We start from the raw sequence: 18,197 nt of genomic DNA, 5'->3' as shown, positions 1-18,197 counted from the left end.
TTGGGGATTAAGGTGCTATGAATGCTCATGCAAGTCTTTGTGTGGACATACGTTTTCAGTTATCTTAAGTAAATATCTAGGAGTGGAATAACTATATCATGTGGTAAATATGTTTAACTTTTTTTTTTAAAGATTTATTTATTCATATGGAACTGGGGTACAGGCCAGAGATGCGGAGGGTGAGAGAATTCACCAGGGACAGAGTGGGGAGTAGGACAGACAGATCGACAAAGTACACTGCTGAGGGAAGCAGCAGGTGGGTCAGGAGAGGTCTGCTGCGCCACGTGGTCACCTCCCGGGCAGGCTGGAATCAAACTCATGCAGAAGTGGCTTAAGCTTCTTAGTGTTGGGCTTTAACCCACTGCGCCATCAGGGAGGGCCAAATATTTTTAACTTTTTAACTAAACTGGGTGATATACTTATTTGTAAAATATAAAATTTATAACTTCTAGAAGAAACCAAGGAAATCTTGGCTAGGACACCAAAACATGACTTATAAGAAAAAAATGATAAATTGAACTTTGTTAAAAATGAGAATCATGCACTTTGTAAAACACTCTTATGATAATGAAAAGGCAAGCCCAAACTGGCAGAAAACCTGTCGAATCACATATCTGATGAAGCACTTTCATCTAGATTGTATAAAGAATTCTCAAACCTCAACAATAGGAAAACAAACAACCCAATTTATAAATAAGCAAGTCTTGAATAGACATGATAAATGGGTACTGAATAAGCATATAATAAGATTCTCAACATCATTAATAATTAGTGAAATGCAAATTAAGACACAATGAGATACTACTATAGGTCTATTAAAAGGCTTAAGGTTTAAAAGATTGAGAATACCAATCACTGTCAAGGATATTGAATAACTAGAGCTCTGTAAACTGATAGGACTATAAAATAATACTAGGCCCTCTCTGGTGGTGCAAGGGGTCAAAAGGCAGCACTATGAAGATATCGGCAGCCATTGCAGCAGCAGTTCAATCCCTGGCCAGGGAGGGGACCCACATGGTGCAGCAGACCTCTCCTGTCCTGCCTGCTGCTCCCCTCAGCAGTGATTTCAGAAGATCTGCTCCACACTCTGTCTCTGGTGAATCCTCTCACACACATATACCCCACCCCACCCCCACCTCTGGTCTGTATCCCAGTTCTTGTATGCATAAATAAATAAATAAATAAAGTTCCTAATTAATTTAGGATACAGATATATAAATCACTGAAAAAAAATAATAAATAATATCACCACAGTGTAAAAGGGCGTCAGTTTCTTTCATTGTATAAAATTTTTATTTTGAAATAAAAGTTACAGAAGTGTTCAAAAGAATTTTCATGTACTCTTCAAATTGGTTTATTACCATTTCTTTAATTTGTGAATCATTTAGGAACTAATTCCATATGTAATCCCTTTTATCCTTTAAGATAGAAATTTCTTAGTAACAAGGGCATTTGTCTACATGCCACAGCCATTAAGATCAGGAATTAATAACAATACTACCCTCTTCAAATCATGCTGTTTTATGTCCTTTATAGATCCTGCATCTGTTCAGATCTTAATTTTAGGCAAACAGAGAATTTTGAGCTGGGTATTTACATTTTTAAAAAAGATTTTAATTTTTTATGCATACAGAAATGGGATACAGGCCAGAGATGCAGGGGCAGGAGAGGATTCACCAGATACAGAGTAGCAGAACAGGCAGATTGCCCAGGTACACTGTTAAGGGAGCAGCAGTCCAGACAGCAGAGGAGGTGCTGCGCGATGTGGATCACCTCCAGGGTGGGGATCAAATTTGCACTGAAGTGGTTATGGCTTGGCCTAGCTTTGCATTGCAGCACTCCAACTCACTGCGCCACCAGGGAGGGCCCGGGTATTTACTTTTTTAAGGTGTAAGGATGATATTATATTGTTTGTAAAATATCCTCATCTATAAAAAGATACATAGTTACATATTTATAGGAAAAAATGATTTATGATAAAATATGAGTCACTGTAACAGAAAGACCCCCTAACTTCACATTCAGTAAGCCAGGCAGGGATCATAATTCTCTCTATGGGAATGTAGCTCGAAAAGATACCTGAGTGAGGGGCCTCCCTGGTGGTGCAGGGTTAAAGAGCAGTATCAAACTATTGCTAGCCACTACACCATGAGTTCCAAACCAGGCTGGCACATGGTGCAGCAGATCTCTTCAGCTGGCACATAGTGCAGCAGACCTCTTCATTCTTCCCTGCTGCTCCCTTCAGCAGCATATTTTAGTACATCTGCTTGTTCTGCTCCTCACTGTCTCTGGTGTTCTCTCAAGCCCTCTACCCCGCTCTATAGCCTATACCCCACCTCTTGTGCACATAAATAAATAAATACATATTTAAATAATATATTAAAAGATACTTGAGTGGAAAAACATACTTCTGTTGAAACTGCAGAGGGGTACTGGAGTCCCTAAGGTGGGAATGTAGGGAACACGCACCCTATGTTAAACCTATAGTTAAGGAGATGAGGTTTAAAAAACAAAAACAAGCCCTGCCTGGTGGCGCAGCAGGTTAGGACGAGCACTGCAAGCTGGCCGCATCAGCTTCAGTGAGTTTGATCCCCAGCCTCAGAGGTGATCCGCACGGCGTGGCAAACCTCTCCTAACCGGCCTGCTGCTCCCCTCAGCAGTGTACTTTGTTCATCTGTCTGTTCTGCTCCCCAGTCTGTCTCTGGTAAAGCCTCTCACCGCCCCCGGAACCTCTGGCTTGTACCCAGTTCTGTATGAATAAATAATTAAAAACAAACAAACAAAAAAAAAAACAACAGAAAACCTGGGCGGTAGGGGTTCGGGGATAGGGAAATAGTAGTTCCAATTTTTACTCCTGGGAAGGTTCAAAGTGAAACTATAAATAACTTGAAAACCCATCAAAATCTGTCCTTTAAGAGTTTTGTTTTATTATCCTTGCCTGGGTAAAGAAGTCAGAGCAGGTTGTGCTAATAAAACTTACTTGTGATAACCATATCATTAGGTGCTATCATTCCATCCTAACTGATCGGCGCTCGCACGTTTTCCAGTGTGAGTTAAGCCATCTCCGCGGTTAGTTATTCGCTCCAGCTCCACGTTCGACAACAAACTGAACCAGAGCACGGACTGGGATCCCCTCCACAGGTGCAGAATGCAGCCGGACCCACGAGCAAGCTTACCCCTACTCCAGTTCCTGCGTGGAGCCCCGCCCACAGATCCGCCTTGGCGTGGAGCCCCGCCCACAGATCCGCCTCGGCATGGAGCCCCGCCCACAGATCCGCCTGGGCGTGCAGCCCCGCCCCACGGGCTGGTCCCTGCCGCGCAGCGGGCCTAGGGTCCTCGGCCACTGCAAGGCCGCCTTTCTTGGGTCATTCTGGCGGTATGGCTGGGGGCCGTGGGGCCCTCGGGCGCAGCCGAGACGAGCCATCAGAGAGCTACCCGCAGCGACAGGACCACGAGCTGCAGGCGCTGGAGGCCATCTACGGCGCCGACTTTCAGGACCTGCGGCCCGACGCCTATGAACCGGTAGGAACGTGGCTCGTCGCTCCCCGAGTGGCGCGCTGCGGCCCAGCCTCCCTTCCGCCCGACCTCTCCTGGCTGGCCCAGTTGCAGACGAGCCGTTGATCCCCTTTAATATTCTGCTATCCTTTCATGCCTCCGGTTCTACCCAAGCGCAGTTTTTGACCTTGCATTCGCAGCTTCTCCACGGATCTCCAGAATTACAGCTGGACACAATTCTACACGCAGTCTTATGCCCAAGTCGGCTCCTACCACTCTCTTGGCACTGCTTCTCATTCCCATTGATATGATAACCTTCTTTCCTCCTTCTGATCTTACCCCCTTTTCCCTATTGAAAGACTGTGAGCTTGATACAAGGGCGCATTTGGTAACACCCTTGGCAACTTTGTTCTAGGTGAGCTTACACGGACTTTTCTGACGCCCTCAATCAGAATTTTCTACACCCTCCCTTGTGTTCAGAGCTATAAACTACATAATCCTCACTGACCAGTGAGGTAGCTGCACCGTTTTTCAATACGGAAAAAATTTCCTTTTGTACCTTCCTCTCCAGCACTTAGCAAAGTTTATGGAATACATTCCTCTTGACTGTAATGGAAAGGGAGTGTCTTGAGCCTAGACCTTTTTAAATAGCGGTTGGTTTAAAATATTTTCATTTGTGCTAGGAAATTAAGGCACACGATAAGCAGTTGGTAGTGAAAGTTTTCCCCACCCTGGCAGACTTGATCCATTAAGCTATTATCTCTGAATGTTATTTACAAGATAATGCCTTCCTTCTTCTGCCTTTAAGTTTGGTATTTCACAGCAGCCTTATTTACACATCCACCACTTCCTCAATAAGTAGGGTCTTCTGGTCAGCAGGGTAAAACATTCTCTCACTCTCACTCAATGTGCTTCTTCTTTCGTTAAATATTTATTGTTTTAGGTTTGGGGACTACAGGCCTGGGAAAAAATCAGTCCAAAAATATTCCAAACAGTTAATTTTAACATGAAACAGTAAAAATATAAATACTCCTTTATACATACTTAGGACAGTAACATAACTGTCTGGTCATCTAATAACTACTTTGTTTCTAAACATTGAGGATCAGAAATTAGATTCAGTAAGAAACCATAATGGTTAGCAAATTGTGCACCTGAACTCACCATAAAGCCCCTAAAACTTCATTCAGAGACAATTTATTTATTTTATACAGGTGTAGTTATCTAGCCTTATGCTACAGAAAGAGAAAATAAACTATTATAGGTAGGGATAACAGTAATCCCAGAATTTACAACTGGCGAACTGTATGACAATATAAAAGACTAAATTAAACAAAACAAAAACTATGAAAAACAGATAGAACATTAAAATAAGTGCCTGCAGCTTATGGTGCACAGGTCAATAGCTTCAACACTTTCTTAGGCCCTACAGTCAAATAATACATGGTTATAAAGATGAGTCCCTGTAGTCATTAAACAGGTGCTTATTACTATCAGCTATTTACCAGTCAGGGAAAGGTTATGCAGCTCCACAATCCTCTATCCATGATCCTTGAGACCTGATGGGTTTCAGAATTGGGAAGTGTTTTCTGAATTCTGATATAGATCACATACATGTGTGCAAATTCCACCCCTTACCTAACTTTCCCTCTGGAGTCTGGGCACCATCCCCAGTGAAACACTAATGAATGTGTAAATGTTCAAATAGTCACACTAAACTGGATAATTAAAGACTATTAATAGCCATGTGTCAGTTCAAGCTAAATTTGCTGCCAGTAAATTCAGGTCGAAATTTGTTGATCTGAATAAACTTTAGTTTTTTAAAACTTTTGGTGGGATGTGTTATCTAATATATTGTGTTTCAGTTTAGGAGCATATGTTTCTCATTTATGAACAACTAAGCATTTGGGGAGTGCATACTAAACTTATTTTACATGTTAAGAAAACTTTGTACACTACTAGTTTAAAATATAATTTACTATTAATCTTGGTTAATTTTCCATGTCAGGGAAGGGTCATTTATAATTTAATAGCTGTTGCAAACTTCTTTGCTTTAAAAACTTGCTTCTGTCTCTGAGTTCACCGGTCATGTATGAATGTGTTTGTTTTCCTACTTCTTCACCAATATTGTATATGTCAGGCTTTTTCATCTTTACAAATAGAGATATGAAACATTATTATTTCTTTAGTTCTAAATTGCGTAGACCACGTTTACAAATATGTCATTTTCTATGAACTGTTTCTTGTGTTCTTTGGTTCAGTCTTTTCCACTCAGTTGTATATATTTTCATATTCATTTGTCAGAGCTCTTTATATCTTAGCAAATTAGCATTTTGGATCATATATTACAAATGTTTTTTTTCATAGTTAACCATGTATATTTTGATATTTATCCAGTATTTTACTTTTTTTTCTTTGAATCTTTATTTTCAATTAATCAGGCACAAATTCATTGTCACTTACACTTTTTAAAGCACATTTGACCTTGTTTATTTTATTTAAAGTTTTATTTATTTATAGAGTAGGAGAACTGGGGTATAGGCCAGAGGTGCAGAGGGGTGAGACAATTTACCAGAGACAAGTGTCAGCCGAACAGGAAAATTACTGCGAAGGGGAGGCAGCGTAGGAGACATCTGCTGCACCATGCGTGGGCTAGCTCATGGATGGGATTGAACTCAGGCCTTAGAAGTGATAGAGCTGAACTTAACCGCTAGGACACCAGGGAGGCTGTTTATTTTATTTTGATTTTTTTTTAATTTATTGAAATTTTGATTTATAAAATGGGTTCACGTTTACAAATTTATAAGTCAAGGTGTGTCTATACTACATTTTACTCACAAGTAAAGTCACTTGACTTTTTCTTTTTTTTGCATTCTGGTCCTGAGACTTTTTTTTTTTAATAGAAAAAACATCCCTACTCCAATGTTACCAAAAAAATATTCTTTGATGTTTTCTTTAATTCTTTTGCGATTTTGTTTTTAACCCGTCATATAAAATACCCTTTTAAAAAAGGCCTTAGCTCCATCTAAGTATGAATATAGTCTGCCTTCTCCCACCCACCACTAGCCAGATAGAATAACATCACTAATTTGTTTCTTTTCCACTACTAATTTGAAATGCCACCTTTACATTATGTGTGTCTATGTGCTTGGTGTCCCAGTCCATGCATTTGTTCACACCTACATGCCCAGTGCTTCGTGAAAGTGCTGAAATTTATTATTGAATGAGGTAATTCCTAAATGTCTGGGTCTGTTTATTGGCATTGTTCTACCCCATTAGTTTATTTAACCATTACTGCCATAGTGCTTTAAGTATTATGCATTTATAACAAGCTTTAGTGTTTAACAGTTACCTTTTTTTTTTTAATTCATTTATTTATGCAACCTAACTGGGGTACAAGCTAGAGGTGCAGAGGTGGTGAGAGGATTCACCAGAGACAGAATGGGGAGCAGAACAGGCCTACTGATGAAGTACACTGCTGAGGGGAGCAGCAGGCTTGTCAGGAGAGGTCTGCCATGCCATGTGGTCACCTCCAGGGCAGGCAGGAATTGAACTCATGCTGAAGTGGCTTTAGCTTCTTAGTGCTGTGCTTTAACCTGCTGCACCACCAGGGAGAGCCCGAGTTACCATTTATTTTACAGAATTTTCCTGACTAGCTTTACTTTAGTCTTCCCATATGAACTATTTAAAATGACTTGCCTTGTTCAGAAAATTATGCTAACCCTTTTATTACATATATTTAGTTTGGGGAGAAGTCAGATTCTCAATATTTTAATGTTGGTTTAAAATGGAGCTATAGGTTATTAAACCTTAAGGAATATAGCACTTAAAAAAATTCTTACCAGTTTGGTAACCAGACAAATAATTAAGAACAGAAGATGAATGAACTTGGTGATTTTTATAAGTTAGTTACAAAAACGTTTTGTTTTTAGAAGAAGATATTAGAAGAAACCAGTGATTAAGACATCTGGCACGAAATTTAGAAAAATGGTATCTAATTTCCATTTTCTGAGACTTTACTGTCATTTTTATTTTTGACATCTTCACAGACTTGAAACCCAACACCTGTCCAAGTTACTAATTTTGCACATGTTACTTTATTTCTAGTTTTGCTATGTTTTCACATAGACTAGTTTCTTCCCCACATTGTAGAATAGCAGGAGCTCTGAAGCAGGTGAGAAAACAGAGGCGCAGGTGAGAAAACAGAGGCCCCGGTGAGCAAAGCCTTGCCATTAAAATTTAAGGACAATATGATGAGTAGAATCCTACATAACAATTCTGGAGAAACACCTTAAGTTGGTTCGAATTGTGTAATTTTCTTTTAAAGATTTATTTATTTATGCATATAGAACTGGAGTACAGGCCAGAGGTGCAGGAATCGGAAGGATTCATCAGAGACAGAGTGGGGAGCAGAACAAGTAGACTGACTGAAATACCCTGCTGAGGGGAGCAGTGGGAAGACCGGAGAGGTCTGCTGTACCATGTAGATCAGCTCCCTGGCCAGGGATTGAACTCTGCTGAAGCCGCTGCAGCTAACTTTGTAGTGCTGCATTTTAACCCATTGCACCATCAGGGATGGCCCAGACTTATGTAATTTTCTTTTCCATATAATTGTAAAAAAAAAAAAAAGCATAAAATATACCATCTTTATAATTTTTTAAAAATATATTTATTTATTTATGCTTACAGGACTGGGGTACAGGCCAGAGGTACTGGGGTGGTGAGAGGATTCACCAGAGACAGAGTGGGGAGCAGAACAGGCAGATTGATGAAGTACACTGCTGAGGGGAGCGGCAGATGAGTCAGGAGAGGTCTGCTGTGCCATGTGCATGTGGGTCAGCTCCATGCCAGGGATCAAACTCGTGCTGTAGTGGCTTCGGAGAGCTTCATAATGCGGTGCTTTAATCCCTTGTGTCACCAGGGAGACCCTTCTTTACAATTTTTTTTTTTAAGATTTATTTACTTGTACATACAGAACTGGGATACAGGCCAGAGGCTTAGGGGCAGTGAGAGTCTTCACTAGAGACAGAGTGGAGAGCAGAACAGGCAGGTCGACGAAGTACACTGCTGAGGGGAGCAGCGGGCGGGTCAGGAGAGGTCTGCCGTGCCATGTGGTCACTTCCAGGGCAGGCGGGGATTGAACTCATGTGGAAGTGGCTTTAGCTTTTCAGTGCAGTGCTTTAACCTGCTGCGCCACCAGGGAGGGCCCCCCTTTACAATTTTTAAGTGTACAGTCCTGTAGTAGTAAGTGTAGCTACACTGTTGTTTTTAGGAGGAGCTATACTGGGCACGGCTGTACTGGGTTACATGTTTCTCATAAGCACCTTAAGTCTACCCAGGCTTTATGTTTCAGCATGCTACTAAGATCTGTGTTGCTTCTGAGTCAGCCTTCTGCCACTTCTTCTGTGGGGTGGCCGGTCTGTTTCTCACACTGCTGAATGGCTGAATTACAAAGATTCAGTTACATAGTTAGACAGGTAAGGTCTAGATGCCAGGGGTCCTATAACATTAAGATCCTTGGGTTTGTTTTAAAGAGTAAATGCTTTGTATTTTATAATTATTTTTGGATGAGCTCTAAATGAGGTGTGGGCTCTTAAGATTTAGGACTGAGTTTGTTTCCTCTTTGCTTATATGCTAGAGTATTTGGCTGTTTTATGACAATTTTGGAGATTATCCAGCTTTAGGATCCCATTAAGTAGCAAATTTGACTCATCTTATTGTAGCAATATATGGCTTCCTCTCCAGTACCCCTTATTATGCTGCTTTGTGGAATTTACATTTCCAATCTTCATAACAAAAATTTTTTCTTATAGGATTTTGTGTATTTTGTAGCTGATATATTCTACACTGTGTTTTTCTCACCTTTAATACTTTGAAAATTTTGGTTATCCCTTACTTTATATTTACTTGCCTCTGTATTTACTTGAATTCTAGGAATTCGTTGTTTCTTTATGCAAGTTAAATCAAAGATTTTATCAACACTGAATTCCAACTGCCATATGCTCCTGAAGAAATGAAGGCAGCCACACCTTACTGCATCCCCAGTACATCTGGGTTGTTAAATAGTTTTTTGTTTTTATTTGTTTATTTTTTTATTTATGCATACAAGGTGTAGGCTAAAGGTGGGGGGGGGGAGTAAGGTGTAGGTGAGAGGATTCACCAGAGACAATGGGGAGCAGAACAGGCAGATGTACTAAAACACATTGCTGAAGGGAATAACAGACTAGACAGGAAAGGTCTGCTGTGCCTTGTGGGTCAGCTCCCTGGTTGGCCAGGGATGGAACTTGTGAGGCAGTGCCTGGCTTGATAAATACAGCTTGATAGCACCACGAGGGAGGCCATGTTAAATAGTTTTGTAATCAACTTCTTTTAAACTCTGGGAGCCCTTGAATGCTTTAACATGAGCTCATATTTGATATCCTAAACATGGCTTGCTTAAAAGTTTTGAGAAAAGCCCAACAGATATTCTGTTCTTATCTCCAAAAGCACTATGTCCTGAATGTTATTTCCCCTCTTACCCGCCCCCCAATACTCCTGTATTGGTTAGCATTACGTTTAGCTTAAAGTAACAACCAAGTTTTGTGTTTGTTTTGAATGGAAAGACTGTTGTGCCTTTGGTGATAATGTAGAGGCATTGGAACCCTTTCTACTATTGATGGGAATCTAAAATGGTATTAAAAAAAAAACACTATAAAAACTTCCTTAAAAATGAGATCATTATATGGTCTAGCAGAAAAAAAAGTCTGGTCTACTATTCCATCATCTATTCCCCTGGTACTCCAGAATGTCTGTCTGACCTCCAACCATCACATCTATATTCTAGCCAGCTGGAAAGTAAAAGAGATTAAGAACATGTATCTGATAGGTCTTTCATCTTATTGACCAGAAATTAACCCAGTGGTCATTTTTAACTGCAAAGGAATATGTATCCAGCTAAAAATCAGTGTTTCTATTGCTAAGATATAAGAAGAATGGATACTGGAGAACAATTAATAGTCTCTGCTGAGAATTATCTCACAATCTATGCCTTTTGGAGAGGAATACCACTCTGGTGCAATTAAACTGTCAGCCAAAGATAAAGACCTTATAAGTAGCCAGTCAGTGCCCTCCCTGGTGGTGCAGCAGGTTAAAGCACAGCACTAAGAAGCTAAAGCCACTTCAGCATGAGTTTGATCCCTGTCCTGGAGGTGATCCATATGGTGCAGCAGACCTCTCCTGACCTGCCCACTGCACCTCTCTGCAGTGTACTTCATCAATCTGCCTGTTCTGCCCTCCACTCTACTCTGGTGAAGCCTCTCACTGCCCCCTGCACCTCTGACCTCTGTACCCCAGTTCCATATGCATAAATAAATAAATCTTTTTTTTTTTTTTTTAAAGTAGCTAGTCAACCTAGTAGCTTCAGTGTCCTGCTTTTTGGGTTGACATTACTCAGATTGGACAAACCATTAGGTTTTCTTACACTATTCCTCTATGTCTCTGAGCCTGTCCCTTTATCCAAGCCACTCATGGGATTCATGCTCGTCTTAAAGTTGAAGTGTTGAAACATTTAACTTTGCACCAAAATTCTTCTCTTCCCATCATAATTATCTAGGCTTACCACCATCATAATTACTCTCCTACTAGTGTTACTCTGCTATGGAAGTAACTGGAGCACTTGACCTATCTATTGTTACCTGGCTGGTCCAGCCCAGAAGTGTTTGCAGTATACTAACTACTTTTTGTTTTTGTTTTTTTTTTTTTTTAAGACTTATTTATTTATGCATACAAAAGCTGGGGTACAGACCAGAGGTCTGTGGGGGTGAAAGGGTTCATCCGAGACAGTGTGGGAAGCAGAAGGGGGAGACTGACTGAACGTCGTTAAGGGGAGAGTGGGCAAGACGGGAAAGTTCTGCTGTGTTAGTTCATCTCCCTGGCCCAGAATCCAACTTGCTGTAGTTGCTGCAGGCAGCTACATAGTGCTGTGCTTTAACCCATTGAGCTACCAGGGAGGCTCCCTATGTCTTTTTAGACCCCAGGGTTCCCCATACTGATGTTCTACCTGATGTTTCCAGAGACTGGTGGGTAAGTTCTCCTTCCCCGAGGTTTATCAACAATCCTTAATTGGATTCACTGTGCTTTAGTAAGCATTGTTTGTTGTAAAAAATTTTAAAATGTGCAGTCCCCAAGTAGTACTTTTCTGAAACTTGCTTCTTGTACAGTGATTCTATACCATTTTCCAAGAAAGTTACACTCAGATTATAGTTTCATTTTCCATGGGAGATAAAACTAGACTTGTTACATCACTTATGCAGATACAACTTAACTTCATGAGCCTGTGCTGTCTAAATATTGCACAAGTATTGCCATACTGGGTGAAGGAAGGTCTGTCCTTTGGTTTGGGTTTATAGTTTCTGTTAAGTGAGAGGTGCACCCTGGGGCCCCCCAATCCTGCCTGTTCTAAGTGGGTTCTGCCATGCGCTGCATCAAAGACAAAACAAACTAATGTGTTAATGTGTTCACTAGAAAGGAACGTTAATACAACAGTGTGGAGAGAAGAGAAATAATATAGTTTGAAACAATTTTCAATTGAACACCCAGGATTATCTACCGTGGGTAAATGCCCAGCCAAACAGGGTTGGCCCAAAGTGGAGCCACTGAACCAAAAAAGCTTGCCCAAAGCGTAAGGCCCCTCCTGGCAGGGGACCAGAGGGAAGGGGCAGAAAGGCCAGGCAAGTCTGGAAGGAAAAGAGCAAAATTAAAGTACAAGTCAAGATAAAGGTTGCTATTGTCAACTTCCCCCTGGGTCTCTAACCCGTGTCTCTCTCCCTTTCAAGCATCTGGTTCCATGTCCCCAAAGTTGCTGGTGCAAGTCCAAGGTCAAGATTCAAGCGCAGCTTCTTCCCATGTCTCTCTGCTCCATGTGCCTCCTCCAGGTCTTCTTGAGCACCTCCCGTCCTTCTTCCAATCTTCTCTAGCTTCTTCGCCCTGCCCTGCTTCACCCTTCCTTGGTGAACCTAAAACCTCTCTTACATTTCTATTTATATACCTTATTGATAATTATTGTTCTGCTTCTTGTAGTTACCTGAATCTTGATTCTTTCCTATTTAGAGAGAACAATTCTAGTTGTGTTGCTTCAAAAACAGGATCTTACCATTACTTCTGGGTAGTGTGCTTGAGGCAAGTCACATCATGACTTGCCTCTTTCACATTGGGCCTAACTTGCCTTTAAGAACACCTTTTGTGTATGACATTTCCCCTATTTCTTATTTCTTTTACCTCTTTTAAACTCCCAGTCAATAAGAATTTAGAGCATTGTCCTCATTTACTATTCTGAAATTTGGTTTCCACTGATCAACAGCTATATGGAAAAGTGAAAGGCAAAATAATGAGCAAGTGAAAATATATTAGTTTAAGATAAGTTGGCTCTTAAGGTAAGGCCTCTTTCTACTTTGGTACTGTCATATTGCACATTTCCTGAAGTGACTGTACATCAAAGAAGAAACTAAAATATTTTCTTGACAAACTCTTAAGTAGGTGATTGGAACATCTCTCCAAAATTTGTCATCTCTGAGATGAGGAAATTTGTCAATATTTGATCTGGACAAAGTATTCATAAAATTTTGTTTGAGTCTAACTAGCATTGTACTTTTTATAGCTCTTCCACGTACTCTACCAGATTGTTAGGAAATGAATAATGACAAAGCAGACTGGTTGATAGGATTTACTTCACAATAATCCAAGGTGATGATGGAGGGGAGGGGCAACATATAGATAAAAGATTGGCCTTAACTTGGTAAATATTGAAACTGGAGGCAGTTTACATGGTGTTCATTTGTGTCATTATCAACCTTTGTTTGGAAATTTCCATAATAAAAAAGTTTTTCTAAAAGTAAGGCTGTTTTAATAGCTGGTCAAGGTTATTGTTTGTTTTTCCCTTTTTTTTTTTTAGCAGCTCTAAAAAGCTAAATGTTTCCCCTAGAAAATTCTTCCTAGTAAATAAAATAGTTATCAAGCTGGCCCACACTCCATGAAGAGGGGACGTGAGGGGTCCTGTGTGTTCATTCTCTCCTCATCCCATTGAGATTCTTCAGAAGAAACTTAAATCCACCAGCTTTTTCCTTTCATGTACTCTTTTTCCTATTGTTAAAAAAAAAATCAGCCACGAAAATTTAGGGATAAATTGATTTATTAAGCAATTCTTAAGCAATATTCCATCTAGTGAATAGAAGAGCTTTGAAGGGGCAGTGTGAAATGGAAGACTTAAAAAACAGGAAAGGAGCTACAAGAAAGTAGATTATTGCAGGCTGGGCCATTTCCCCTTGGCCTTGGAAGACAAACTGCTTTATCAGGCAGATTACCTTCTTAATGTTGGCTAAGTGATTCCAGACTGGTTAAGATTATATTCCTGTCAGGGTTTGGGAGTTAGTGTAAATCTTGGCATTGTTACAGGGCAGGGAGAGGGCACCCCTGAACCACCAAACCTGCCTGCTCTAGCTTCTGCCATCCACTGCATCAAGACAAGCCATATTTAGACCTTTAATGGAAAGAAACTTTAATACGATCAGTGTGCAATACAGCACACATAAAGGATATAGTTTCTAAATCAAACACCCAAAGTTACCCATCCCCTTATGGATAAAAGTATCTAAAGGGGATTGGCCCAGAGCAAGGCCTGCAAACCGGCCACAAGTCTAAAGCACCCTCTGGCAAGGACCCATAAAAAGGGTCAGAAATGGTTAGACAAGTCTGGGAGGAAAAGAACAAAATCAAGATAAACACTGCCATAGTCAACCTCCACACAGGTCTCTCCCCCACATCTGTTTCAACAGGACCAGGAAACAAGACAAAGCTTCTTTGCATGTCTCTGTGCTCCATGTGCCTCCCTCAGTTCTCCTTCTGGATCCCTATCCTGCTTCCATCTTCTTCCGTCTCCTCTCCTGATTCTTCTCCTCCCTGCTCAGCTCCACCCTCCTTCTAGGAGGGTCAGGGAACCTTTTCCTGGGGACCACCCTGTTAGAGCTTGATGGTGTATGCCTTAGCACAAGTGATTCCATTTTGGGCCTTCTGCCCCTTTTTTAAAATTTAATTTTAGTTATTTATGCATACAAGAACTGGGGTACAGGCCAAGGTGTGGGTGGGTGAGAGGATTCACCAGAGACGGAATGGAGAGCAGAACAGGTAGATTCATCAACATATACTGCTGAGGGGAGCAGCAGGCAAGACAGGAGAGGTCTGCTGCACTATATGGCCAGTTCCCTGGCTGGGGATCAAACTCATGATGCAGTGGCTGGTGATAGCTTGAGAGCACTGAAACTTTAACCCCTGTGCCACTAAGGAGGCATCCTTCTTTCTCTTTTTTAAGACTTTGGAAGACGAGCCACACACTCTGTAATTAAAGTCCAGCTGTCTCTTGTTCCTGGATACAATACTTCTCAGCAGGAAAGGAAAGGATTGCTGCTTTAGATCCTAATTTTGTTTCTTTCCTGCTCTTCCATAACGTTCTTGTCAATATCCTCACATGTTGTCGTGTTTTTATTGGGTAGGAGTAAGGGTACTCCAGGATGCCAGACCTACCTGCTCTAAAGGGGTTCTGCCATCCTCTGCATCAAGACAAAACAAACTAGTACATAAGCCCTTCAGTGGAGAGGAACTTTAATACAATTAGTGTGCTATTGAGAGAAGAGAAGGGAAAGAATATAGTTTTCAAATCAAGCACTAAAACTACCCACCCCCATGTGGGTAGCTAAACCCACAACCAGCTAAACAGGGTTGGCCTAAAGTGGGACTTCTGGGGCCAAAAGCTTTCCCCAAGTCCAAGATACCTTTTGGCATGGAACCATAGAAAAGGGGCAGAAGGGACCAGGCCAGTCTAGAAGGAAAAGAGCAACCTCAAAGTCAAGACAATGATTTTTATCATTATCAACCTGCCCACAGGTCTCTCACCTGCATCAGTTTCAAGTATCTCCTTCCACGCCTCCCAAGCCCCTGGTCCGAGTCCTAGGCCGAGAAGCAAGCGCAGCTTCTTCATTTGTCTCTCCGCTGCACGTGCCTCCTCCAGGCTTCTTCCTTCTCCATCTGTCTCCACTTCTCGGCCCGGTCTTCTCTCTCAGTCTTTTCTAGCTTACCTCCCTGCCCCGCTCCACTGTCCAGAGGGTGGGTCAGGGAAATTGGAACCTCCCCTTCCTTGGAGATTACCCTGCAATAGTGTCGTAGTGTCTCCCTTCTTTGAAACTTGTGCCTGGATTTCACATCCCCTGCATCTGTCGCCCCAATCTCTGTCCCTTTAATGCTCAAACCCACACCTCTGTGAAGGCATTGTCTGGTCTTGGCGTGTGCGAATTCTCCCCTGGAATTCGCCCCTCATCACAGTGGACTCTGCTGTGCCTGCATAGCCTGCGCTTGCCTAAGTTACCTGCAGGCCCTGTGCTGTCTCAGCAGGAGTGCTGTCAAATGGCAAAACTGAAACAACAACACTTAGTAAGGTGTTTGATGAGGTTTGCTCAGGACGAAACAATGAATGGATGTCTCACAGGCAGTGGATCACTGTTCCACGGGGATTTTGGGCAAGAGAGTTTATTGAATGTTAAGAGAGACAGTGTGGAAATAGTATGATTGGCTGGGAGGCCAGGAATGTCCTTACAAGGCTATCAGGTTCTGTTTTCCACGGCACGGCATGGTAAGCTAATGCTAACTGCGACTGGTACATGGTGTTTTTGTTTGTTTGCTTTAATATAAAGGAACCATCTCTTCATCTTTTTTTTTTAAAGATGTATTTATGCATACAGAACCAGGATGCAGACCAGAGGTGTAGGGGTAGTGAAAGAATTCACCAGAGACAGAACAGGCAGATGACGAAGTACACTGCTGAGGGGAGCAGCAGGCAGCAGGCGAGAAGGTGAGATGGAGAGACAGGAGAGGTCTGCCATGCCATGAAAGGTCTGCCACGGCATGAGAGGTCTGCCACGCCATGTGGATTACCTCCAGGGTGGGGATCGAACTTGCACCCAAGCAACTGAAGCTAGATTGCATTGCTGCGCCCTAACCTGTCGTGCTACCAGGGAAGGCCCAGACTTAACATTTTCAAGAAGTGTCTCACTCTCAAGGAAGTCTAGCATGTACCAGCTGCGGGCCCTCCCTTGTGGCGCAAAGGGTAAAAACGCAGCACTGCAAGCCAGCTGCAGCCGCTTCAGTGTAGAGTTCTGTCCCAGCCCCAGAAGTGACCCATATGGGGCAGCAGATCTCTCCTGACCCACCCACTGCACCCCTCAGCAGTGTACATTGTCGATCTGCCTGTTATGCTCCCCACTCCGTCTCTGGTGAATCCTCTCACTGCGCCTCTGGCCTGTACCCCAGTTCTGTATGCATAAATAAATAAATCTTTAAAGAAGAAAATGTTAAATCCTGCAAAATATTTCGCCTGGTTGTCTAGGCCCTGTGTGAGCCAGCCATTCCTACCATGTATGCTTTACCTGGTCTCCTCCTTCCCTCCTATGTTCCAGACACACTGGCCTTCTAGGTTTTGGAATACACCAGTCTCTTATACTCTTGGAGTCTCTTTACATGTTCTTCCCTTGTCTGGAATGCTTGGGCTCTGGCTTGTCTCAGCCTAAATGACACATCTCAGGTAAGGTTCCCAGATGACCAGACCCGAGAGTGTCCCTACACATCCATAACATTGCCTCAGCAGAATGTAGGCAAGAGAGAGCAGGCTGGGTCTGAGAATCGAATGAACTGAGACAGACTAACCAGAGAGACATAGAGTCTTTTACATGTACATAGGAACCCCAGATGAAAACAGAAGGCCAAGGAACCTTCACCTAAACATTTGTATGGTTGGTTGAACTTAGAGAGCAAATGTGGAGCAGTAGTTCAAGTATGTGCAAAGATTAAAGGAAGAGAACAATTATTTTAACAAGTTCTATTTGTACAGAAATCGCTTAGCCTTGGTCCCCTGTGACTGTGAAAAACATAATGTTTTTCTCTTAGTAGAAGAGGGAAGGCATCTTTCATGGAAGAGTTTTATCTCCAGCTTTCAGGAAGAAAAGAGGGGGTCAGAGTGCCCTTCTGCTTTTCAAGTGCCTTAACTCAAAATGATTCTTACTTAGGGCAAAGTGGTATATTTTGGAGTGGCCCATTCTGTCACCCTTCAAGGACATCATGTTATCTCTTCAATGACACTTTCTAGACGTGTATTTATACATTATCATTTATTTCCCCCACCAGAAGAGTTCCCTGACATCCGGAATCAGATCTATTTTCTCACCTGTACGTAATAACAGTGCCTGGCAGTCTTTGCCTATAAGTGCAGTGGCAAGGCAGTGGGTAAATGAATTGATGACGGCCCTCCCACGCCACAGGCTGTTTAACTTGACCCAGGGCCATGCTTGCAGGCTGTTTTCCTGAAGCCTAACCACAGATTTTAACAAGGATTATTATAAAGCCATACAAAAATTGAGTTTACATAGTTTATACGCATAGTTAATGATTCAGTTATTATTTTAACATTTATTATATAATTATATGATTGAGGTCACCATATCATAAGGTGCATGCTCTAATTTCTGTTAGTTTATTATTGCTAAGTATGTTGCTGCCCTTAAAAGAGTTTTTATGCTTTCTCTTATCTGTGAAATGTGAAATAATAACATTTCTCTTTTTGACCTGACTGCCTTGATTTGCTACAGTGTCTGCGGATAGCTTCATAGTGCTGAAACTTAACACCT

The 18,197-nt window shown here is 41.8% G+C and overlaps 1 protein-coding gene across 1 annotated transcript in view; it reads left to right on the top strand.

Annotated features, from left to right (window-relative positions):
• Positions 1-3,296: 3,296 nt before the first annotated feature.
• Positions 3,297-18,197, top strand: part of EIF2AK4 (eukaryotic translation initiation factor 2 alpha kinase 4) — a 95,597-nt gene continuing 80,696 nt past the window's right edge. Inside the window, exon 1 of the mRNA XM_004687926.2 lies at positions 3,297-3,522. Within this exon, the coding sequence (XP_004687983.1) occupies positions 3,379-3,522 (144 nt within the window). The 5' untranslated portion in view covers positions 3,297-3,378. The remainder of the gene's footprint in view (positions 3,523-18,197) is intronic.

Source organism: Condylura cristata, unplaced genomic scaffold (genome assembly GCF_000260355.1).
Source record: "Condylura cristata isolate star-nosed mole 26May11 unplaced genomic scaffold, ConCri1.0 scaffold00023, whole genome shotgun sequence".
Classification (NCBI taxonomy): domain Eukaryota; kingdom Metazoa; phylum Chordata; class Mammalia; order Eulipotyphla; family Talpidae; genus Condylura; species Condylura cristata.
Note: the sequence above shows the minus strand (reverse complement) of the source record. Positions and strands in the feature narration are given on the sequence as shown.